General features: G+C 41.5%; 1 protein-coding gene across 2 annotated transcripts in view; it reads right to left on the bottom strand.

Annotated features, from left to right (window-relative positions):
• The window catches only part of LOC120945367 (extracellular serine/threonine protein kinase FAM20C-like), a 112743-nt gene that overhangs the window by 47493 nt on the left and 38882 nt on the right, over window positions 1-26368 (bottom strand). Inside the window, exon 7 of one of the 2 annotated variants that reach the window (XM_040359487.1) lies at window positions 7577-7686. The exons of the other annotated variant lie outside the window; for it this stretch is intronic. Coding sequence (XP_040215421.1) covers window positions 7577-7686 — 110 coding nt within the window. The remainder of the gene's footprint in view (window positions 1-7576; window positions 7687-26368) is intronic. 2 annotated transcript variants of the gene reach the window in all.

The following is a 26368-nucleotide window of genomic DNA, read 5'->3' on the forward strand; positions in this document are numbered from 1 at the left end:
GGAGACAAGCCAAAGTAGGTACACAGAAATAACGTAGCACACGGCAAGCAGGAACACAATACTAACAAACACGTTGATCAGCACCGCAGACCAGCAGTGCCGTGGTTAATATAGAGTTCCTGGGATGGCCTGGGGTGGAGCCATACAGGGAGGAGAGATGATAAAGGCAGCCAGATAAGACAGTCGGGCCTCTAATGAACACATAAAGAGACAGGTAAGCTGCCAGACATTATTACATATCCATGACACCACCATTGTAACCAATGCCTATAAGTATTTTTTGCCTTTCCTAACCCTGTGTCCCTTTAAGATCCGAGGCAGGGAAGTGGTCACAGTGGGCGTGTCTTTCTTTCCCTATAAATTGGCGAATTACCAGCGAGTTAGTGACCTGAGGAAGGAGGCCATGCCTCCGAAACGCATTGTCATGGCAACTGTGTGATGTCCTCACTCTCTTCCCCCCCTGTATCCAGCTTGTGTGGGCTTGTGCATTCTCAGAGAGCAGCACCGGCTGGACCAGGCATATGCACAATAGGATCTGCACGTCAAGCAGGGTGGTGGATAGCCTTGGGTGTGTCAGGATCCAGGCAGCTAGGTTGAACGTCCATGGCTCCTCCTTCCTCTGTCGGGATCTTGAGGTGGTTTTAGGAGTGCGGACACAATGGAATCCTTATGCTGTATCTATCTTCACACAATGTGAGTTTGATCATTGTAGTGTTTTTAACTTTACCATATTAACCACTTGCCGACCGCACTATAGCAAAAATACTGCTACAGCGCGGTCGAGTTACTGTGACACGACGTCCCTGGGACGTCCTCGTGCACTTCCGCGTTTGCGCATCCCCTGGGGCGCGCTCGCGGAAGTGTCCGTGCTCGCCGGGTCTAGAAGACCCGGCGCATCACGGATCACGGTAGATTGCCGCTGATAGCGGCCGTTTACCACGTGATCGCTCCGTCAAATGACGGAGCGATCACTTGTAAACAAACCGGCGTCATTAGATGACGCCGGTTCCTCCCTCTCCTCTCTGTACCGTTCGGTACAGCGTGAGAGGAGAGGAGAGGTGGGGGAGCGGGTGTCAGCAGCAGCGCTGTGGCTGGATCTGTGACAACTGCAGTCACAGATCCAGCCATCCATCCCAGCAATACTCTGCAATACCCTGCGCAATACTTTGCAATACCCTGCACAATACTCTGCAATACCCTGCGCGATACTCTGCAATACCCCAATACTCTGCAATACCCCAATACCCTGCGCGATACTCTGCAATACCCCAATACCCTGCGCAATACTCTGCAATACCCCAATACTCTGCAATACCCTGCGCAATACTCTGCAATACCCCAATACTCTGCAATACCCCAATACCCTGCGCGATACTCTGCAATACCCCAATACCCTGCGCGATACTCTGCAATACCCCAATACCCTGCAATACCCTGTGCGATACTCTGCAATACCCAAATACTCTGCAATACCCCAATACTCTGCAATACCCCCAATACTCTGCAATACCCCCAATACTCTGCAATACCCCCAATACTCTGCAATACCCCCAATACTCTGCAATACGTCCCCCCCTCCGGTGCTTTTACAGACTCACCGCTACGATCGAAGCCAGGATATATTTTTTTTCAGTCTTCCCAGCCTAGAGGTGAGATGTGGGGTCTTATTGACCCCACGTCTCACTGTAAAGAGGACCTGTCATGCTATATTCTTATTACAAGGGATGTTTACATTCCTTATAATAGGAATAAAAGTGCTAAAAAAAAATTTTTGGGGGGAAAAAAGTGTCAAAATCAAGTACATAAAGTAAAATGAACAATAATTTTTTTTTTTTTTTTTAAAGCGCCCCTGTCCCCGTGAGCTCGCATGCAGAAGCGAACGTATACGTAAGTCCAGCCCACATATAAAAACGGTGTTCAAGCTACACATGTGAGGTATCGCTGCGAACGTTAGAGCGAGAGCAATCATTTTGGCCCTAGACCTCCTCCGTAACTAAAAACATGTAACCAGTAAAAGTAATTAAAGCGTCGCCTATGGGGATTTTTAAGTAGCGAAGTTTGGCGCCATTCCACGAGCGTGTGCAATTTTGAAGTGTGACATGTTGGGTATCTTTTTACTCGGCGTAACTTCATCTTTCACATTATGAAAAAAATTGGGCTAACTTTACTGTTTTTTTTTTTTTTTAAGCACAAAACCGTTTTTTTAAAAAAACACACGTTCAAAAAATTTCTGCGAAAACACCATGCAAGATAAAAAGTTGTAATGGCCGCCATTGTATTCTCTAGGGTCTTTGCTAAAGAAGCATATATAATGTTTTGGGGTTCTAGCAAATAAATGATGATTTTTCCATGTAGGAGAGAAATGTCAGTATTGGCTTGGGTGCTCCAGAACGCCTGATGGTGCTCCAGAACGCCTGATGGTGCTCCCTGCATGTTGGGCCTCTGTATGTGGCCACGCTGTGTAAAAGTCTCACACATGGGGTATCGCCATACTCGGGGAGGAATAGCAGAATGTGTTTTGGGGTGTAATTCGTGGTATGCATATGCTGTGTGTGAGAAATAACCTGCTAATATGACAGAAACAAGTTTTATTTTTATTTTTTTTACTGAATTTTCTGTGTTTTTTTTTTATAGCGCAAAAAATAAAAAACCCAGAAGTGATCAAATACCACCAAAATAAAGCTCTATTTGTGTGAAAAAAAGGACAAAAATTTAAAATGGGTACAATGTTGTATGACTGAGTAATTGTCATTCAAATTGTGAGAGCACCGAAAGCTGAAAATTGGTCTGGTTAGGAAGGGGGTTTAAGTGCCCAGTGGTCAAGTGGTTAAAGCAGAGTTACACTAGGGCGGCTTTGCACTCTCTTCTTTTGTGTTTCTTTTTTATTAAGTACATTTTCTGCAAGCACAGAAATAGTGCAGGTGGATTCTGATAGAAATCTAATGTCCAAGTAGCTTACTGCATACTGAACTGAAATCTCAGATAATGTTATAAGTTTTTAGGTGATCATCATAATGAAAATTAGGAAGGAAGGATGTGTTTGTTGTCCATATCAGCAGAGCTGCCTAGTGTGACATTGCTGCTCCTCCATAGATAAAGTACAGTGAGTAATTGTTGTCACCCAAGGACAGGAAGTGTATTACTGGAAGGATCACCAAGTGAAAACAAAATAAACAATCCTTAAAAAAGGAAAACAATGCAGCTATCACATCAAGTCTAATTAGCTGTTTTTGGATTTAGATTAATTTTTTTTATTGCGTTTTTGTAATTTAACACTTACAGTATACAATTACCACTGCCTGGCTATAACTCCTAGGTGACAAGAGTACAGTATTATAATTACAGTATAGGCATACCCCACTTTTAAGTACACAATGAGGTTTATTTACTAAAGATGGAAAGCGCAAAATCAGGCTCACTTCTGCATAGAAACCAATGATCTTCTAACCCCATCTTGTTCAATTAAGCCTGGTAATAAAATCTGAAAGCTCATTGGTTTCTGTGCAGAAGTGAGCCTGATTTTGCGCTTTCCAGCTTTAGTAAATAAACCTCATTGTGTAATTAAAAGTGGGGTATGCCTGTATTGTGTAGCATAGGACATCACAGCTTAGACCTCGTACACACGATAGGATAGCCAGAGGACAACGGTCTGAAGGACGGTTGTCTTAGGTTAACCTATGAGGCTGACTGATGGTCCGTCGTGCGTACACACCATCAGTTAAAAAAACGATCGTGTCAGAACGCGGTGACGTAAAACACAACAACGTTCTGAAAAAAAATAAGTTCAATGCTTCCAAGCATGCGTCAACTTGATTCTGAGCATGTGCAGGTTTTTAACCGATGCTTTTGCATACAACGATCGGTTTTGACCTATCGGTTAGGCGTCCATCGGTTAAATTCTAAAGCAAGATCTCAGTTTTTTGACCAAAGGTTAAATAACCTATGGGGCCTACACACGATCGGTTTGGACTGATGAAAACGGTCATTCAGACCGTTGTCCTATGGTTATCCTATCGTGTGTATGAGGCCTTAAACTGGGTATGCCATAGCAGATTTTCGTTAAAACAATTTAAATTATAAGATTGTTCACTTGATTTTCTAATTGTTAGTGGGGTCAAATCAATGTTCCTTTTTTGACCACAGTGAAGAGAAAATTTGAAGGAGCAAAAATGAAAAACTTTTCTCAATGATTGAGATTTTTAACAGTGAATGTGGTTTTCATTTGGTAAAGCCCATTTACTCCCAAATCGAATGTTAAAGCAGTAGTAAACCAGGCAGTTTAAGTCATAATGTACTAGTTTGCATCGCATACTAGAACAATATGACAGACTTACCTAAGAACAAAGCCCTCCAGCGGCGCGTTGTCACTGATGAAGGCGCTTCTATCTTTACCCAGCCGTCTTTCCGGGTTTGCGGGCTTTGACAATATGAATGGCCAAGCTGGCGATGACGTCACTCCCGCGCATTCGTGTGGGAGTCACAGTTTACGGCACAGCTCTGAAGGAACAGCATGGGTATGCATCGCATACTAGAACAATATGACAGACTCGTAATGTTTTCCTTCTGACCTCCATTCACGCACATACGACTGTTCAAATTTCAATGGCGACTGGTGTTGTTAAGCCCCCCTGTGTCCACGCATACAACCTTAATATGGGAGGGGCGGATTTCAACGATCAGTTGATAGCGCAGTACTTAATTGCCCATAGAGCCAGACGCTGGTACAAAAAAGTGTCTGTATACTAGTGGCAAAATTACCAGGGTTGCAACAGTCGCACTTGCGACGGGGCCCTGGCATTCCGTCACTGTCAGGGGCCTCAGTGGGGATGCTATTCACATGGTTCTGAGCGGAGAGCATGTCTCTTATGGAACAGCAGCACAGAAACACCGGCATTGACAATTCTATCTCCCCCTCCATCCATCCTCTCTCGCACAGGATGACATAGGAGGCACTGATGGGCATGGATAGGCACTGTTAGGATTCACTGATGAGCACTGATAGAAGTCACTGATGAACACTGATGGACACTGATCGAAGGCACTGGTGGGCACTGATGGGCACTGTTAAGAAACACTGATGGACACTGATAGGACGTGTTGATGAGCACTGATAGGAGGCACTAATGTACACTGATGGGCTACACTGATAGGAGGCATTGATTGGCACTGATAGGTGGCACTGATGAGCATTGATGAGCACTTATAGGCTGCACTGATGGGCACCGAGGAACACTGATAGGCAGAACTCAGGCAGTATTGATGGGCTCTGATGGGCAGCATTGAAGAGTACTAATAGGTGGCAGCTGATCACATGGTAAAGGGCCGATGTGATTGCGCTGGATGCACGTCCCAGGGGGCATGCAGGAAGAACGGTTTTGTCCACGGACACCCTTCCAAAATTGGAAGCCCGGGCTTGGATGGAAGGGGGGCCCATCATGGTTTCTTGCGCCGGGGCCCTGAAGGTTCCAGTTACGCCTCTGCTGTATACCTATATCATATGGCTCTGCTGAACGCTTATGTGCTAGACAAAGCATCAGGACGAACTGGATCCCTCCTAAGTGCCCCCACTTTACAATGTATATGCAGTGAGCCGGCTGCATGAGAGGCACTTCCCAGAAGTCCTCTGCGGTACCTCGAATGTCCCAAAGAACATGTCGTGTCTGTAGGAAACACAGATACAGGCGTGATAACTGCTTTTATTGTCCCTCCTGTCCTGGCCAATCTTGGTGTGGTCAGATGCTTTGAGCGTAGAGGAGAGTTCTAGAGTCTAATAGACCTCAATTTCTTTAAAAAAAGAGTACCTGTCACTACCTATTGCTATCATAGGGGGATATTTACATTCCCTGTGATAACAATAACAATTATAAAAAATAAAAGGAACAGTGTAAAAATAAAATAATAAAGCAAAATAAATGATTAAATAAATAAATTGAGCACCCCTGTGGGGCACATGCTCGAGCGCAAAGTGAACGCTCGTTTAACGTGTCGTTTAAAAATGTATGTAGTCTGTCACCGCTGCACGGCTGTGCGGCTGTGTTTAATTTTAAAGCATGCCGTGTTTGGTATCCATGTACTCGGCAAAGGTCATATTTTATATTTTACCAAACATTTGGGGGATATAGTGTGTTTTAGTGCATTAAAATAAAAAAAGTGTTTTTTTTCCCCCAAAATCGCTGCGCAAATACTGTGTAAAAACAAAAATTGCAACCCCCACCAGTTTAATCTGTAAGGCCTTTGCTTAAAAAAAAAAAAAAAAAGTTTGGGAGTTCAAAGTAATTTTTTTTATCAAAAAATGTAAACAAAAGTGTCAAAAATGGCTTTGTGGCTAGAAGAGTGGGTGATGTGTAGCATAAGCTTCTAATGTTGTGCATAAAATGCCAGGACAGTTCAAAACCCCCCCTAAATTACCCCTTTTTGGACAGTAGACACCCGAAGCTAGTTGCTGATAGGCATGTTGAGTCCATGGAATATTTTATATTTTGCCACAAGTTTCGGGAAAATGTAATTATTATTTTTTTTTTTACACAAAGTTGTCACTAAATGATATATTGCTCACACGTGGCATGGGTATATGTGAAATTACACCCCAAATACATTCTGCTGCTTCTTCTGAGTACCGAGATACCACATGTATGAGACTTTTTGAGAGCTTAGCCGCGCACTTGTTTCAATTTTCAAAACTTTGTGACAAAAAGGGAGATATACAAAATGGGGTCATGGGGGGGGGGGGGGGTTGTGCTATCTTGGCATTTCATGGCCCCCAAAACTGTGATAGGTAGTGAGGAGTAAAATCAAAAGTTTATGCCCTTAGAAGTCCTGAAGGCGGTGATTGGTTTTTGGGGTCCTGTACGCAGCTAGGCTCCCAAAAACTCTCACACATGTGGTATCCCCATACTCAGGAGATACAGCAGAATGTATTTTGGGGTGTAATTTCACATATACCCATGGCATGTGTGAGCAGTACATAATTTCAGTGACAACATTGTGTAAACATTTTTTTTTTGCTGTCATTTTTCAATGACAAGGAAATTAAATATTCAATATGCTAAACATGCCTCTCAACAAATTCCTTGGGGTGTCCACTTTCCAAAATGGGGTCATTTGGGGGGTTTTGTACTGCCCTTCCATTAAAGCATCTCAAGAAATGAGATAGGCAGTCATAAACTAAAAGCTGCAAAAATTACAGAAAATGTACCCTAGTTTGTAGACGTTATAACTTTTGCGCAAATCAATAAATATACGTTTATTGCATTTTTTTTTTTTACCCGAGACTGAATGCATTTTGACCTAAATGTATGATATTACCAAAATTGAGTTTATTGTATTTTTGTTTTATAACAAAAAGTAGAAAATATCATTTTATTTTACAATTTTCGTTTTTTTTTCATTGATATTGCAAAAAATAGAAACTGTAGAGGTAATCAAATACCACAAAAAGAAAGCAATTTTGTTTGGGTACAGAATTGCATGATTGCGCAATTACCAGTTAAAGCAGCGCCGGTGCCAAATTGTAAAAAAAATGCTCTGGTCATTAAGGGGGCAAATACTTCTGAAAAAAAATATTTTATTAACATACCCATGAAAAAGTCCAAGATGGATAGATCTATCAAGTCAAGAAGTCGGGTTTCTTCATTGTAGGGTGGAGTCACTTTTACTGTGTCACAGTATTTGGGATTCAGTTCCCAGCTAAACAAAAAGCATATGGCACAATGAGATTTATAACTATAACAGTTATATAAGTTAACATTAATTTGGAAAATTCTAACTCAGCATATGATAAAAGAAAGCCTAAAGCCCTGTACACACGATCGGTTTGTCCGTTTGGTGAAAAAAAATAGAACATGTTTTAAATTTTTCCTATGGATAAAAAAACGATAGAAAAAAACAATAGTCTGTGTGGAAGTCCATCCGTCAAAAATCCATGCAGGCTCAGAATCAAGTCGACGCATGCTCGGAAGCATTGAACTTAATTTTTCTCGTAGTGTTTTACGTCACCACGTTTGGACACAGTCGGATTTTTGACTGATGGTGTGTAGTAGGGTTGTCCCGATACCACTTTTTTAAGACCGAGTACAAGTACCGATACTTTTTTTCAAGTACACGCCGATACCGATTACCGATACTTTTTTTTAATGTCATGTGATAGTGACACATTGATGGCTGGCACTGACGGCTGGGCACTGACAAATGGCACTGACAGACATCCTCTCATCCTCTTCCATAACTGTAGAATATGATTTAAATTACAATAAAGGATGTGAAAATGTCACTCTGCAGCCTACAGTTTTATAGGTGGTACTGTTCTGGCTTTATAGTAATAAACCTGCACTAGGAAAGACACCCCTGCTGTTTTCCTGGATTAAATTCAGAGACAAACTTGTAAAAGGAATCTGTTGGGCTTCCTTTGGAAATTAAAAAATTACTGTAATGTAATAATCAAAAACTTAGCATGTGAGAGAACATGGATTGTAACAATCTGTACTGTAACCACCAATGAGTCAAACTACATGAAGAAGGCGATTGCCTGATCCGATACCTGGGAGAGAGAGGCAGCGTGTAATGCCTGTGTCCGTGTATAATGCTCAGACGGCGGCCATCCAGTGTACAAAAGCCTCGCCTCCTCCTTGTCCTCGTCCGTGATAGGGGAACTCAGTTTCCCAGCAGTACTTGCGCAAATGCTCTGTATCGGTCCCGATACCGATACTAGTATCGGTATCGGGACAACCCTAGTGTGTAGGCAAGACTGATGAAAGTCAGCTTCATCGGATATCCGTAAAAAAAATCGGATTAGATTCCATCAGATATCCGATCGTGTGTACAAGGCTTAAGAAGAGGTTACCTTCATTGTAAGGCAAATGTTAGGCCTCGTACACACGACCGAGAAACTCGTTATAAAAGAAACATAGTTTTCCTCGACGAGTTCCTTGTCAGGCTTGACGAGAATCTTGTCACGCTTTCTTTGCATACACACTGTGAAGACAAAATCTCGTCATTCTCAAACGCGGTGACGTACAACACGTACAACGCGCTATAAAGTCGAAGTCCGATTCACTGGCACAACCCTTGGGGCTGCTTTTGCTAATTTCATGTTACTGCGTGTTAAGTAAAAGTTTGGTAAGAGACGATTCGTGCTTTTCAGTCTGTTACAGCGTGACGAATGTGCTATTTCCATTACGAACGCTACTTTTACCGAAGGTGCGCTCCCGCCTCACACTTTATTCTGAGAATGCGAGGGTTTCTAAGCATACACACGAACATGTTTCTCATCGTAAACCAGCCCGACAAGAAACATGACAAGGAAATTGAGACTCCCGACGAGAAAAAAGAGAACTTATTCTCTTTTTTTTTTCGTCGAGATCCACAACAGTTTTCTCGCCGAAAACATACACACGACTGTTTTCCTTGGCAAAAAAGCTCTGCCACCAAGTTTCTTGATGAATTTTGTCGAGGTAAGTGGTCGTGTGTACGAGGCCTGACAATGATTAATATGGCCAGGGGTATGGAATGCAGATTTTTACTTTTTTGAGCCTGTTTACTAGGTAATAAGACCACTAATAGTAACATAAAAACAAGTTCTGTCAGAAAAAGGACCAATTGGTCCATCAAATCTGCCCAATTTTTATTTTCTGGATTATATATATATAAAAAAATCTTACCCTAACTAAAGAACCAATAAAGAGGTTCACGAGGAGGGTGGGGTCAGGACTAAGCTTGACTTTACATGAGAAGTCAAGAGCTGCATACAACCAAAGCTGCTTAGAATTCTGGATTACTGTTTGGACTATGGTTGCCACCTCATCCCTTTAAACCCAAACACATATGAATGACACAGGTTCTGAGGCTAATTTAATGCAGATAAGACACCAAGTAAGTTTAAGCCACAGAACCTGTGTAATTAATATGTGTTCCATTTTAAACGGATGAGGTGGCAACCCTAGTTTGGACTTGCAGTTTTCAGTGAAGGTAACACACTACTTTTGCATTTTGCCATCACGGTCTCTTTGGGTCTGCCAGTTTTTACTATACTGGGCTGTACATAGTGAGCCTTTTACACATAGTTAGGCTTTAAATACTTCTAAAAAAAGAAAAAATAACCTTTAGATGGTTATTCACTGCAAGGTCACCCGCTCAATTTGCCTAGGTGATTATAAATAAGGTAATGCAAATACTTACCTTATTATTCACGCTCATAGTTTTCCATTTCCGCCTCTCAATAGTTGCAGCTCTCTGACCTAATCCCATACATTGCAGGTCCAGCAATCACAATTCAGGACAGTGGAGGTTGCTGAGAGAGCAAGGAAAGAGGTATACAGGTGATACTTGAAAAATGTTAATATTGTGCAAAAGTTCATTTATTTCACTAATGCAACTTAAAAGGTGAAACTAATATATGAGATAGCCTCATTACACGCAAAGCAAGATAGTTCAAATCCACAATCTCAGAAAATTTGAATATTACATGCAATCAATAAAACAAGGATTATACATAGAACAATATCAGACCTCTGAAAAGTATAAGTATGCATATGTACTCAGTACTTGGTTTGGGCCCCTTTTGCAGCAATTACTGCCTCAATGCGGCGTGGCATGGAAGCTATCAGCCTGTGGCACTGCTGAGGTGATATGGAAGACCAGGATGCTTCAGCTCTTCTGCATTGTTTGGTCTCATGTCTCTCATCTTTCTCTTGGCAATGCCTCCTAGATTCTCTATGAGGTTCAGGTCAGGCGAGTTTGCTGGCCAATCAAGCACAGTAATCCCACGGTCATTGAACCAGGTTTTGGTGCTTTTGGCAGTGTGGGCAGGTGCCAAGTTCTGCTGGAAAATTAAGTCAGCATCCCCATAGAGCTCGTCTGCGGAAGGAAGCATGAAGTGCTCCAAAATCTCCTGGTAGACGGCTGCGTTGACCCTGGACTTAATAAAGCACAGTGGACCAACACCAGAAGATGACATGGTTTCCCAAATCAACACAGACTTTGGAAACTTCACACTGGACTTCAAGCATCTTGCCGTGTGTGCCTTTCCATTCTTCCTCCATACTCTGGGTCCTTGGTTTCCAAATGAGATGCAAAATTTGCTCTCATCAGAAAAGAGGACTCTGGACCACTGAGCAACAGACCAGGTGTGTTTTTCTTTAGCCCAGGTAAGACGCTTCTGACGTTGTTTGTTGTTCAGGAGTGGCTTGACAAAAGGAACACGACATTTGAAGCCCATGTCCAGGATCTGTCTATGTGCGGTGGCTCTTGATGTACTGACTCCAGCCACCTTTTCCTTCCGCACTTTTCCCTTCCACATAACTTTCTATTAGCCCTGGTTCACACTGGGTACAATTTGGTACGATTTGAGATGCGATTTGACATGTCAAATCGCATCTCAAATCGGCGGCATTTGTCGGCAATGGCACTGTCCTAATCGGTGCGACGCCGCATATGCGGCGCTGCACAGATTTTAAAAAGTAGTTCCTGTACTACTTTTTGCGATTTCGGGCCGCGATTTACATTGAACCCTGCACAGATGTCTCTTAAATCGCGGCCGAAATCGCGGCAAAATTGCAGCCGCGAAATCGCGGTAAAATCGCGATTTTTACCGCGATTCTGAATTCGCAGCAGTGTGAACCTAGCCTTAAGGCACTTTGATAAAGCACTTTGGGAACATCCAACTTCTTTTGCAATTACCTTTTTGAAGCTTTCCCTCCTTTAGGAGGGTGTCAGTGATGTTTTTCTGCACAACTGTCAGGTTAGCAGTCTTTTCGATGATTGTGATTCCTACTGAACCAGACTGAGAGACTATTTAAAGGCTCAGGAACCCTTTGCAGGTGTTATGGCTTAATTAGCTGATTAGAGTGGGACACTTTGAGCCTAGAATATTGCACCTTTTCACAATATTCAAATTTTCTGAGATTGTGGATTTGGGGTTTTCATGAGGTGTAAGCCATAATCATCACAATTATGACAAATCACAGCTTGAACTGTCTTGCTTTGCATGTAATGAGTCTATCTCATATATTAGTTCCACCTTTTAAGTTGCATTAGTGAAATAAATGAACTTTTGCACGATATTCAAATTTTTCGAGTATCACCTGTATGTATATCCCATCATCCCCTGTGCAAAATTAGCAGTTTACCCTTTCTGTGCGAAAAATCAGTAAAGCATTTTTCTCCAACCATTACATTTTAAAATTTGTTCAAATCCCAAATTTTTTTTGCTTGGGCTACTAATATTTATGCACCCACCTTATTTAAGTTTGGAATTTCCCTTTTGATCTATAAAGGTGGAAACAATTTTATCAGTTTGATAAATGTAGTTGTCTCCATGCTTGTAATGGACTCTCTCTCCTATTTTATCTTTTAATTTATGTATTGTCACTGGAAATGTTTCATATATTTTCAATAATCACCATTGTTTTGATCACTTTATACAGTAACACATCAGCAATTAATTATTATTATTATAATAATAATAATAATAATAATAATAATAATAATAATAATAATAATAATAATAATCTCTCCCACCCTTTTCTTTGTTTAAAAAAAAAAAAGAAAAATCCTAACAATTTGATTTTCTAGCCAGCAGGTGGCAGCGAATCCTTTTACTAAAATACGTACCGTATGTACCGTCAACATATGAGTGGGATTTGTATACATGCCACATACAGTACAGTAGAGTATTATTTTAATATTTTTATTGGATAAATATGAAGTATATAACAAAACAATGTTACAATAAAGAACATCAAATAACAAATATCCAGTTGAATTTTAACAATTAAAATTTATAATAAATATATAGATAAATAAATATTCATTTAGTATCATTGTATGATAAAGTGTGAATATATAATAATAAATATTTGATGAATTATAATATAGGTTATAGGTCACTTTTAATAGAAATATTTGATTATTCAATAGGATTGCAAACTCCAAAAGTTGCAAAAGTATATGTGAGTATTGTCTAAATATTTTTTTTTTAAATAGTCTATAAAAGGTGGAGTTCTTTGTAAAGGTACCTTATAGGTTTATTTACAAATATTTTTGTACTTGCCATAGAATCCTTTTCTTGGAGTCCATTGGTGGACACACACTGTCGGGTTACACTGCCACCTACAGGAGAAATGGACACTGGCAACAGAAAGCCATTGTCTAGCACAGGATAACCCTTCTCACAGCCATGAAAAATATACAGGGGTACCCGTGTCCCTCAATGGACTCAAATAAAAGGATTTTAGGATAAACAACAAAAACCCTATTTTCTTTATCACCCATTGAGGGACACAGGAATTCATAGACTGTCGGGATGTCCAAAAGTGTTCCAGAAGAAGGGTGAGCAACAAAAGCTAACAGCAATAAATATACAACAAAAACTATACTGCCTATAGCCTAAAGAACTGCTTCAATGAACCTGACATCCAAAGCTTGCATCAGATGAGACCTAAAAATCTGTCTGGTAAAAGTTAGACTAAAACAAAAGATCAGGTGGTAGTCTTGCAAACTTGGAAAAGTTGCCTGATGCCAAAAAGAGAAGAAGCACTCACAGACCCTATGTCTAAACATAGGGTCTGTGAGTGCTTCTTCTCTTTTTGGCATCAGGCAACTTTTCCAAGTTTGCAAGACTACCACCTGATCTTTGATGATGTTATACCTATGTCACCTCAAGACGGCCAGGTACCCTGCCATCCATCCAGAATGCAAAAGGAATCAGTCTTCCTGAAGAAGCAGTTACTAAGAAATAGACTTTGGCAGACTCTCACTGCCCAAACCACATCCAGAAAATGGAGGAACATTTCCTTTTGGTGAACTGGAAGTGAACAGAGAAATAGTCCTAGTTGAATTGAAAGGGAGAAACGACTTTAGGCAAGAAGAACGTCTTAAATCTCAAACTAACTTGTCCCTATGCAAAACCAGAAATAACTCTTGTAGGATAAGGCTGCCAGTTCAGTCACTAGCCTCTCAAAGGGAAACGGTTTTAAGAACACCACTTTGTCGTTAAGAAAGATATTAAAATGCCTCTAATGGGTTCAAACAGTGGTTTCACTTTCTGAAGCAAAACATGAACCAGATCCAGGTTGTATGGAGTTATAGGGCAGTGGACAGAGGTGAAAACCAGGCAAACTGGGTAGAATTCTGGCTCTTAAGAGTGCTGAGATCCAAACGCTGGTTCAGACCTATCTACAGGATAGAGGATTCAACCCACTGGGAATCTCCTAGGGTGAAAACCCCAAGTCTCCACCAAGTGAGGTATGCCTTAGATTTCCAATGATAAACCTTAAAATGAAGTATCCCTTCCTAGCTACTAGCATCAAAAGAAACACAAATTCAGAGATGTCCTTGTCCCTCAAAACCCAGACTTCAACAGCAAATCTGTTAAAGCCAGTGACTGTGACGTAGGATGGCAAATGGTCCATCTGAAAGAGCCCACATGGCGTGTTCTAGGAGTCTTACCAGGTCAATGCATGACATCCACCTGAGCAAATATGGAGCAATGAGGAACATCGGAATGCCCCCGATCTCAGCCATGCAAAGCAAACAAATTGTATGCAGGAAAAGCACAAATCAGGGTGCTACAAAGTCACTGGAGCATCCATTGTTTCAACTAGGGGATCACTGTACCTAGGGACAAACCTGTTCAGTTTGATGCTTAACCTGAAATCCATAAAGTCAATAATTAGCATTGCCCTCCTGCGGCACATGTTCTCTAAACTTTCTGTCTTGCCACAGGAGACTATTAAATCCTATCTGAAGATTTGTGTAAGCTATCACTGTAAGGTTGTCTGACAAAATCTAGAGCAGATGACCTTCCAGTAGGGTGAGCCAATGCTACAAAGATAGCCAAATCATTTAGAGCCCTAGGATGTTGATCAGGAGGCAAAACTCCAATGACCAGGTACTCTGCATCAACAGTTCCAAGACTCCTCCCCAATCAAAACCATCATAAGGATCTACTAGAATATGGGAAGGAAGGACTTTTTACATTTCAGAGCAGCCTTTCTGCTCCACCAGGCTAGGGACAACTTGGACCTCATGCCAGACTAATCGATCTGTCTGCCTGGTTTCAGTGACAAATTCGGAAAGGTTCAGGATCCCCACAAACTGTTGCAGCTTTGGAACAGTCAAGAAAACATGCTGACTGTTCCCTCAACGGGAGGTTGTCTAAGTTTTATGCAATGGGGGGTTTCATAAAAGCATAGCAGAGCTAAAAGTAGGGTTAGCACTGTAATGAACACCCAAGGTGCAGACAAGAGGCCAAAGTCAGAACCATGAATTGTAGTCGAGGGATCCACAGCAAAACATAAAAAACATATGTGAGCTGGATATAGGGAACGCACAAGCACATATCCTTGATGTCAAAAGGCCAATAAGTATCTTTAGCGAAGGGAGGTGATGACAAATTTTGTGGATTCCATATGAAATTTCTGGATTCAGATGTTCAGAACTTGAGATTCAGTATGAATGCACCCTGTGTGTATGGAACAAAGAATAAATTGGAGATAAAAAAAATAACCCAAATTTGTTCCACCACAGCCCCTGGGGCTATGACACTATAATACAGAAGACCCAAATGGGCCTAATGGAAATTTGCCAATCTGTGGGGTTACACAGGAAGGTTGGAGGTGAGAAAAGGGGAAGTCAGAGAACAAAACTCCAGTATGTTACTCAGTGTGAATGCCAGACCTAGTGGGTGGATTGGAAACTGGTTTACAGAGTGCCAAAGGAAGTTAAAAACGTAGTAATCTTCAGCTGAAGATGGGCGTTCTTACAGTAAGTACTGCCATAGTTAAATAGCATCTAGAGAAAAATTCAAACAGATGTTGTCCTTCCAAGATCACATAGAGTGAGAATGTTTGTGATATAAGGAGTCTGCAGTTCAGCACCATAACTAGGGTGCCCATGCGGAAGGCTTAAAAAACCAGCACAGTTCAAATTAAACAACTTACATCCATTTGACCATGCCTTCTGCATTACTTTTACAGGGTGCAATCACACGCAGGAGTCAATAATATGACTAAATTAAAGAATAAATGTGATGGCCACTGTCACGGTCCCTACCGTGCCAAGCAGACGGCTAGGCGTGGTCATGCCCTAAGTGGCTCTAGATGGTATTGAACCCAGGACCTCGCTGTTGCTACTTCAGTTCTTTGCCTCCGAGCCACTCCTCAGTTTGGCATTCTGTCTGCTTTCCATCTAAGCCTGGTTCTGAATGATGTGCTGAGCGCCCTTCTCTGTTCTTCTTGCAATCTGCACCTGTCTCTCCTGGTTCAGCTGAGGCAGGTTACCCAATCAACTAGGGTATAAAACACTGCCTCACTCTAAGGGATTTGTCAGTTCATTGTTCTGTCCTGTCATTGCCAAAGGTTCCTGTGTTCCTGTGTTCTGTTTCCGCTACAGCTTCAAGACTGACTCCGGCTTCTGACCCTGGCTATGTTGATCGTTTATTCTGTATTCTGGAATCCCTGACCACGGCCTTACTTTGACTTTCTTTTGGCAAATCCCTATCAAGCCCCGTGCACAGACTTACAGCCCAGGTAGCTTCTTACCTTGTTACCGTGGGCTGTGTGTATTTGCAAGGGTGAGCATAGAACTCTGCATTATGGACTCCAACCAAGGTAAGCCCTTACAGCCACCATAAGAATATAATTTCTCAGATGTCGATACAATATATGAAGGCTGAAATTGGTCTGAATGATTATAAAGACATAAAGGCCACATCAAAGAAGAGATCCGCAGAGGGATCCTGATTCAAACAACAAAGGTCCAGCATGACAGTTGGATTTAGAAGAGGAAGGGGGGAAAAAATAACCCATGGGTCAGAGGTGGTCACCAGCAGACAGCTGAACTAGACCATAAGGCCTTGTACACACGGTTGGTAAAAACTGATGAAAATGGACGGAAGGTCAGTTTCATCGGTCCAAACCGATCGTGTGTGGGCGCCATCGGTCAGTTATCCTGCGGTAAAAAAAAAAGAGAACTTGCTTTAAAATTTAACCGATGGACGCCTAACCGATAGGTCAAAACCAACGGTTAGTATGCAAAAGCATTGGTTAAAAACCCGCTCATGCTCTGAATCAAGTCGATGCATGCTTAGAAGCATTGAACTTCATTTTTCTCAGCGCGCCGTTGTGTTTTACGTCACCGCATTGGTCTCAATCAGTTTTTTAACTGTTGGTGTGTAGGCACATCAGACCATCAGTCCGCTTCTTCGGTTAACCAATGAGAATGATCCTTCCGACCGTTTTCTTCGGATGGACCGACCGTGTGTACGCGGCCTTAGAAGTTCCCTTCTCAAAAAAAAACTGAATTAAAACCTGCTTGCATACACAGAGGGACCCAACTTCTCTTTGGCAGAGATAGAATGGAAGGCTAAACAAAACAAGCTAAAGGTTAAGACTCAAACTAACCCCACACTGCCTGGATATATTACAATAACAAAGGCAAAGAGGGGCTCTGTAACAGGGCTTCAGCAAGTACTATACCCACTAAAGAATACAGGTGATACTCGAAAAATTTGAATATCGTGCAAAAGTTCATTTATTTCACTAATGCAACTTAAAAGGTGAAACTAATATTTCAAATAGACTCATTACATGCAAAGCAAGATGGTTCAAGCCGTGATTTGTCATAATTGTGATGATTATGGCTTACAACTCATGAAAACCCCAAATCCACAATCTCAGAAAATTAGAATATTACATGCAATCAATAAAACAAGGATTGAACAATATCGGATCTCTGAAAAGTATAAGCATGCAAATGTACTCAGTACTTGGTTTGGGTCCCTTTTGCAGCAATTACTGCCTTAATGCGGCGTGGCATGGAAGCGATCAGCTTATGGCACTGCTGAGGTGTTATGGAAGATCAGGAAGCTTCAATAGCGGCCTTCAGCTCTTCTGCATTGTTTGGTCTCATGTCTCTCATCTTTCTCTTGGCAATGCCCCCTAGATTCTCTATGAGGTTCAGGTCAGGCGAGTTTGCTGGCCAATCAAGCACAGTAATACCACGATGAACCAGGTTTTGGTGCTTTTGGCAGTGTGGGCAGGTGCCAAGTCCTGCTGGAAAATTAAGTCAGCATCCCCATAGAGCTCGCCTGCGGAAGGAGGCATGAAGTGCTCCAAAATCTCCTGGTAGACGGCTGCGTTGACCCTGGACTTAATGAAGCACAGTGGACCAACACCAGCAGATGACATGCTCCAAAAAAACTCCTCCTTTAATTAAAAATCACAAAATACATGCCACAGCAAAAAACAGCACAACAAAAGAAAAGCTGACGTTTCGCACTATGCCTTAGTGCTTCTTCATAGCTAGTGTGTAAACAGTAAAATGAGTGAATATATACCTTACAACCCAATGAGTGGGAGGGGGCTCTGGAAACAATTAAGTTAAACAGGGTCCCCTGTGAAGTTAGGGTGTGTCTCGACAGACAATCAGAGAGTGTCTCATGTGGACTATGTCTCATGCAAATTCATAGTGAATAGTGAACATTGGATAGAATGATGTGTTGACCCAATGAAGAAGTGGGGTGCAGAAAAATGTGAAAGAGAGTGTAGGAGTATGTGTAAGTGTGAAGAAATATATTTGAGTGTAAGAGAAGTGAATTAAAGTGGACAGGAAATGGAATGATATGTGTAAAACATGTATAACTTGTATAAGTAACAAATAAAATGTAATTAAGAAAACAAAAAATATGATATGAATTGAAGTGCGATAAAGTAAAGTGAAATTAATTAAAAAAGAAGAAAGGAAAACAAATAAAAAGTGAAAAGGGGAAAAAAGGGGAAAAAAAATAAAAAAAAAAGGGAAAAAATAGGGGTGAATATGACGGTGAACCATATAAAGGACGATGCATAAACCATAAAATAATATGGTGTAATGTAGTGAACAAAAAATGCCTAAAGATTGAGCATAGTGTAAAGGTGCACCTTAATTCTAATGGTCTTATTTGTTTTATAGTATATTAACTTGTGTTTTTTATTATTTTTATGATTATTATTATATTATTTTTGTTGAGTAAACTGCATGTTTACTCATTTACTGATTTTTAGGATATTTTAGAACTCTTCTATAAACGGCCACACATGTTCACATCTTTTTGTTTTTGTCTTTGTGTTAATGGTTCAGCTCACAATGAATGTTTAACCAGTCCAGATAGATGCCCGGTGTCTCAGTTATTATTTCAATAATGAGTAAGTACACAAACATATACAGGCAACAAAAATACAAAAAACAAAAATAATATAATAATAATCATAAAAATAATAAAAAACACAAGTTAATATACTATAAAACAAATAAGACCATTAGAATTAAGGTGCACCTTTACACTATGCTCAATCTTTAGGCATTTTTTGTTCACTACATTACACCATATTATTTTATGGTTTATGCATCGTCCTTTATATGGTTCACCGTCATATTCACCCCTATTTTTTCCCTTTTTTTAAAAAAAATGTTTCCCCTTTTTTCCCCTTTTCACTTTTTATTTGTTTTCCTTTCTTCTTTTTTAATTAATTTCACTTTACTTTACCGCACTTCAATTCATATCATATTTTTTGTTTTCTTAATTACATTTTATTTGTTACTTATACAAGTTATACATGTTTTACACATATCATTCCATTTCCTGTCCACTTTAATTCACTTCTCTTACACTCAAATATATTTCTTCACACTTACACATACTCCTACACTCTCTTTCACATTTTTCTGCACCCCACTTCTTTATTGGGTCAACACATCATTCTATCCAATGTTCACTATTCACTATGAATTTGCATGAGACATAGTCCACATGAGACACTCTCTGATTGTCTGTCGAGACACACCCTAACTTCACAGGGGACCCTGTTTAACTTAATTGTTTCCAGAGCCCCCTCCCACTCATTGGGTTGTAAGGTATATATTCACTCATTTTACTGTTTACACACTAGCTATGAAGAAGCACTAAGGCATAGTGCGAAACGTCAGCTTTTCTTCTGTTGTGCTGTTTTTTGCTGTGGCATGTATTTTGTGATTTTTAATTAAAGGAGGAGTTTTTTTGGAGTGTGGCTGTCCCAGCTTTTTTCCTTCATCCTAACCTGCATTTTGATTGCACTGCCTGCACCCTTGGCTCGGACCACAGGAATCAGATTACCTGGTTCTCTTTGAGCGGTTACCCACTCTCTCACCAGCAGATGACATGGCTCCCCAAATCAACACAGACTGTGAAAACTTCACACTGGACTTCAAGCATCTTGCAGTGTGTGCCTCTTTATTATTCCTCCATACTCTGGGTTTCCAAATGAGATGCAAAATTTGCTCTTATCATAAAAGAGGACTTTGGACCACTGAGCAACAGACCAGGTGTGTTTTTCTTTAGCCCAGGTAAGACACTTCTGACGTTGTTTGTTGTTCAGGAGTGGCTTGACAAGAGGAATACGACATTTGAAGCCCATGCCCAGGATCCGTCTGTGTGTGGTGACTCTTGATGCACTGACTCCAGCCTCAGTCCACTCCTTGCGAAAGTCCCCAACAGTTTTGAATGGCCTTATCCTGACAATCCTCTCCAGGCTGCTGTCATCCCTGCTGCTTGTGCACCTTTTTCTTCCACATTTTTCCCCTCCACATAACTTTCAATTAATATGCTTTGATAGAGCACTTTGGGAACATTCAACTTTTTTTGCAATTACCTTTTGAAGCTTTCTCTCCTTATGGAGGGTGTCAGTGATGTTTTTCTGCACAACGGTCAGCAGTCTTTCCCATGATTGTGATTCCTACAGAACCAGACTGAGAGACTATTTCAAGGCTCAGAAACCCTTTGCAGGTGTTATGGCTTAATTAGCTGATTCGAGTGGGACACTTTGAGCCTAGAATATTGCACCTTTTCACAATATTCAAATTTTCTGAGGTTGTGGATTTGGGGTTTTCATGAGCTATAAGCCATAATCATCACAATTATGACAAATCGTGGCTTGAACTATCTTGCTTTGCATATGATGGGCCGGATTCACAAAGGACTTACGACGACGTAAGTCCAAATGTACGCCGTCGTAAGTCCAAATGTGTGCCGTCGTATCTATACGCGTATTCAGGAACTGAGATACGCCTGAAATTTGCCAAGATACGACCGACGTAAGTCTCCTACGCCGTCGTATCTCGGATGCATATATGCAAATGACCTAGATACGCCGATTCATGAACGTACTTGCGCCCGTCGGATTTACCTACGCCGTTTATGTAAGGCTTACGTCCGGCGTAAAGTTACCCCTGCTATATGAGGCGCAGCCAATGCTAAGGTATGGACGACGGAACAGCCATTGGATTTCATGTCGTTTACGTAAGTGGTACGTGAATGGGGCTGGGCGTAGATTACGTTCATGTCGTTGCCATTGAGCCGTCGTATCTTAGGGCGTAAATTCGACGTGATTCTGAGCATGCGCGCGCATGTGCCTTTCGTTCGGCGCTTCATTTACATGGGGTCACGATTAATTTCAATACAACACGTCCACTACCAGCCTAATTTGAATTAGGGGGGCTTACGCAGGCCCATTTACACTACGCCGCCGTAACTTAGGGAGCAAGTGCTTTGTGAATACTGTACTTGCCTCTCTATGTTACGTCGGCGTAGCACATGTGAGATGCGCTACGCCCGCACAGAGATACGCCGATCTCTGTGAATCTGGCCCGATGAGTCTATCTCATATATTAGTTCCACCTTTTAAGTTGCGTTAGTGAAATAAATGAACTTTTACACAATATTTAAATTTTTTGAGTATCACCTGTATATAATGGCCATAAAGAAACCAGAACAATTTCAACTGGTCACTCAGAGCGATGGGGTGAGCTGTGTGAAACCTGCATCAAGACAGGTGAAGCTGCAAGGGAACAACTGCATACAAGAATCCACAACAGCAATTGCATATTAACAAGGAGAGACTTTAAATCCAAACTCTCCAAATAATATCTACACAGGAGATAGCAGATCAAAATCAACAGCAGTTTTTAGCAGAGGGTACTTAGAATGGAAATCTATAGTCATGAATGTCACACATCTTCCAAACCAACACCAACAGTACCAAGTTGATTTACTGTGTCAACCAGATTGCTCCTTCCAGCCCCGCCGTTCCTATAAACTTGTGTAACGTCCTAGTATAGTATAGCATTGTAGAGATTCAAACAGCTATAAGTGTTCCGAGGAGTACGCTCCTGGTACCTAGCAAAAGTTTTACCAATATCGCACATCCTATCTTATGAAAACTGTGTCCTCAGGATTCAGGGAGGAGGCAGGAAAAATAATCAGTACCAATTTTCTTATCAAGCCAGAGCAAAAAAAAAGAGGAGGTCTCCTACCCCCCCACCCCCCCGGGTGGCCAACTTGCAAACAACTTGCAAAGCATTATCAAACACAAGTCACTATAACAACACTCCCCTTGTAATGTACAGCAACAGGTGACTGGAGGAAATAGTAAAACATAATAAGAGTGATGCCAATGTAAAAAATACATGTCACAGGATTTGGAGTCCTGTATGAACTGGAACACAAGTTATAGTCACTGCTTACTGCAGGAGTGAGGCTGAGAAAACAGCCATGTAGGAAATAGACTGGGTACTGTTTGCCTAACTGGACAGCTGTCCAGGGTTTCCATATCTGACCTTACATTCACTGTAGCTATAGATGACTGTAGAAACTTCCAAAAATTCAGGGCTATAGCAAGGAGTATGTCAGTATAAATCTGGGAAAACCTGACAGCTTGTTTGACTGGTTGGGTTATCCTCTGCTGTCTTTAGGAGCACCTTCTTTTTTTTTTTTTTTTAAACTTTGTTTATTTGGTATAGTCCCATATCTTGACAGACATTTGCAGTATTCAGTACAGTAGTGACATAGATTTTATCTTTGCTCCATAGTAAACAAGAACATATAATAGAAACACACATAATATAAGGGTGGTAACTTTTAGTAAGAGGCTAAATGACTCTTGTAACGGGATGGCCCGTGGAACCCAGAAGCTCTTAGAAAGCATGAGCCAGAAAATAATTGGACATTCAGAATATATCTTGGACTACCTGAGATGGGACTATTATGTAATTATTACCCACAATATATTCCAGGATATCTGTAAAGAACTAATTGCTGTTTGTTGATTCTGAACTCAACAGGTTAATTGAAAGGTGTTAATGTCATCACCTCCAGCTACCTGGCTGCCTGCGTAACGTAAATTTAATCCAGACTAACTTCTAAGGATCTTTCATTGTGGCTTGTGCTAATTGACCCTGTATTGTGTGAAGGAGTCCTGGGATAATGTGTATTGTAAGTTAACAGACAGCCTAAAGGTCAGGTGTCTGAGTCATAAGCTGTAGTTAATTAGCTCATGTAAATTAGGTCAGGCCCTGGAGACAGGGTGTCTGCTAAAGAGATGTATTGAGGATGATGTGTATTGGGAGGGGGGGGGGTTTGTTAGGTAAACTTTGTGTGATGTTGTGGGTGGAGTTGGGTCATTGTTCATTTGGTTACTGCAGTATCCTAAATTGTATATAAGAGCCTGTATTTCTCAATAAAGGGTCAGACCTGCTTGAACCCCATACAGAGCTGTGTCTCGTATTATTCCTATGGGTCGCTTTCGCCTGAATGTTGGGTGTCGGTAGCTGCCTAGTGTTCGGGAATGGAATATTCTAAACGGCTTTAACCTCTTTTCCATTTGGGGTGCCGTTACAACTCTGTAGCGCCGTCGGCCTACTGCTTAAATTTTTTTTAAGGTTACAGTCATTAACCATGTATCTGCCAGCAGGAGTGGGCTTCCGAACATAGAAACCAACCTCCTGCTGCATATCAACCTGGGCCAGTGCATTTGTCTAGATGGACTCTGACACCCCCTGGCCCAAACCTCACACTTGGGGAGGGGGGCAACTAGTGCCTCCAACAAACCTCCTTCAGTACTCCGCCGAGGCCCAAGCCACATCCAAGCCCCTCCAGAGCACCAGAGGGGGGCAGAGAAGTACTGCTATCTACTTGACAACCCACCATCCGCCGGCAGGGCGTTAATCACACTGATCAGCCATGGCAACCTGCGGGGGCATGTAGACCTGACCTCAGTACAGTATTAATATCAAAAGAAGAGTGAAAATGAAAAGGGAGTAGAGAAAGAGGGAAAAGGAAGAAAAAGTAAAAAGATGTAAGGAAGAAAGATCAGGATCGTACCTATAAGCCCCCCCCCCCCCAGCAGGGCATCTGTATCTTCTTCCAGGGCAGAGAGAGGCAATGTTCTCAGTTGGTGATCCAATCAAGGGGAAATCTACTCTTATTACTACTGAGTTCAAGTATTCTGTCTAAGAACCGGTTCTGCCAGCTCCAGCAGTGCTACATCTAAGCTCAAGGACACTTCTGCAGAGTCAGAAATATAACCCACCCACAGGGACCATACGCTGGTAAACCGTTATCTGGAACCTCTACAGGTAGTGTTCCAATCCTCTACCTTTCTGATCTCATTCACTCTGTGCACCCACTCCTCTTGAGTCAGAACCTGCTTTTGCTTCCAGTAAATAGGGAGCAATCTCTTGGCTGCGTTCAACAGGTGAGGCAGCGCACTCTTTTTATACTGACTCATTAGCATGGGAGGAACGTGCAGGAGAAAATGGACCAGAGAGAGAGGGATATCTAAACCTAGAACCTAGTCTCTAAAATCCTTCCAGAATGGCACAATCACTGGGCAATCCCACCATAAGTGTAGCAGTGTACCATGGCCCCCACAGCCCTGCCAACATAATTTAGAGGTGGAAGGATATATCCGGGCCATGTCGGTAGGCACCCTATATCAGCGTGACAACATTTTGTAATTCATCTCCTGCATTTTAGAGTCTATAGAACTTGAATGTGTAAGCTGGTGTCAGTTGAGTGCAGTAAATTCCAGTCCTAAGTGTCTCTCTCCCAGGCCCAGATATATACAGGTTTAGCAACTGAGGAGAAGGAAGCCAGCAGTTGGTAAAGTTCTGAGACCATATGTGATACGGATTCATCAGGCCTTCAAAATATGTAAGGGATGTTATATCTCTTATGGAGCTGCCATGCACTTCAAAAAAGTGATGTAATTGCCTTTACCTCCAAAAGTTCATTGAGGTCCTCTGGGTCTAGCTAGCATTCGATTGACATGATCCCATGTCTTAAGTGCAATTGTCATCAATGGGGATGTATCTTCTGACAACTCCCTGTGCTCCCGAGGAAGCCACGGGGCATATGATAAATTTCTGCCTCCCATATACTTCTACATAGAGACCCAGAGTTTAGAGTGGGTATGAAAGCTCCAGTTTAGGATCCGCTGGAGTATTAAAGCCCGATAGTATCTCTGTTTGTCCGGAATTCCCAAGCCATCCGAACGCTTTGGGCATTTCAATACTGTCAGAGCTATGCAGCGATTTCCGTGAGTTCTAGAATTTTTTTTTAAATATGCTGGATAATTGGGTGAAGAAACAACTAGCCAGGGGGATTGGGAGCATCTGCAGGTAAAATAGTATCCTAGGGACACCCTCCCCAGCCAAGTGAAAGCAAGCAGTTTTTGTCCATTGCGAAAGATCACGTTTAACTGCGGTCACCAACCGAGGGTGATTAGTTGCGTATAGTGTGTCGAAGCTGTCTGTTAGCTAAATGCCTAATTATTTCAAGGAGGATGATGCCCAAGTAAAAGGGAAAGCACTTTTAAGATTATTGTCCATGGTTGGGGATATCCGGATAGGTAAAATTTCTGATTTTTTACGATTAATTTTGAAGTTCCAGAGCATCCCGAAATGATGTATGATGTATGTATTAGCTCTCACTTTACGCAACAGAGGCTCAAGGGCTTATTGGAAAAGTAGGGCACCCCTGTCTCGTGCCGTTCCTTTTTACATCTAGCCCAACGTATACGTTGAATCATCCTAATGGAATTATCTCTGGCCTCACGTCCAGTGATGAAGCCCGTTTGGTCGGGGTGGATGATGTGAGGCATAATATATTTCATTTGATTCGCCAAAATTTTTACCAATATCTTAACCACTTCAGCCCCGGACAATTTCGCTGGCCAGGCACTGCGTCGCTTTAACTGACAATTGCTTGGTTGTGCGATGTGGCTCCCAAACAAAATTGACGTCCTTTTTTTCCCCACAAATAGAGCTTTCATTTGGTTTTATTTGTTCACCTCCACGTTTTTTTTTTTTTGGGCTATAAACAAAGATAGAGCGACAATTTTGAAAAAAATTCTATATTTTTTACTTTTGCTATAATAAATATCCCCCCAAAAAATCTATAAAAAAAACAAAAAATGTCCACAGTTTAGGCCAATACGTATTCTCTACATATTTTTGGTAAAAAAAAAAAATCTCTCCAACAGGGCACAGACAGCATAAAATAAACTGAGAGGGGTTTTTCCCT

Source organism: Rana temporaria, chromosome 7, assembly GCF_905171775.1.
Source record: "Rana temporaria chromosome 7, aRanTem1.1, whole genome shotgun sequence".
Lineage (NCBI taxonomy): Eukaryota > Metazoa > Chordata > Amphibia > Anura > Ranidae > Rana > Rana temporaria.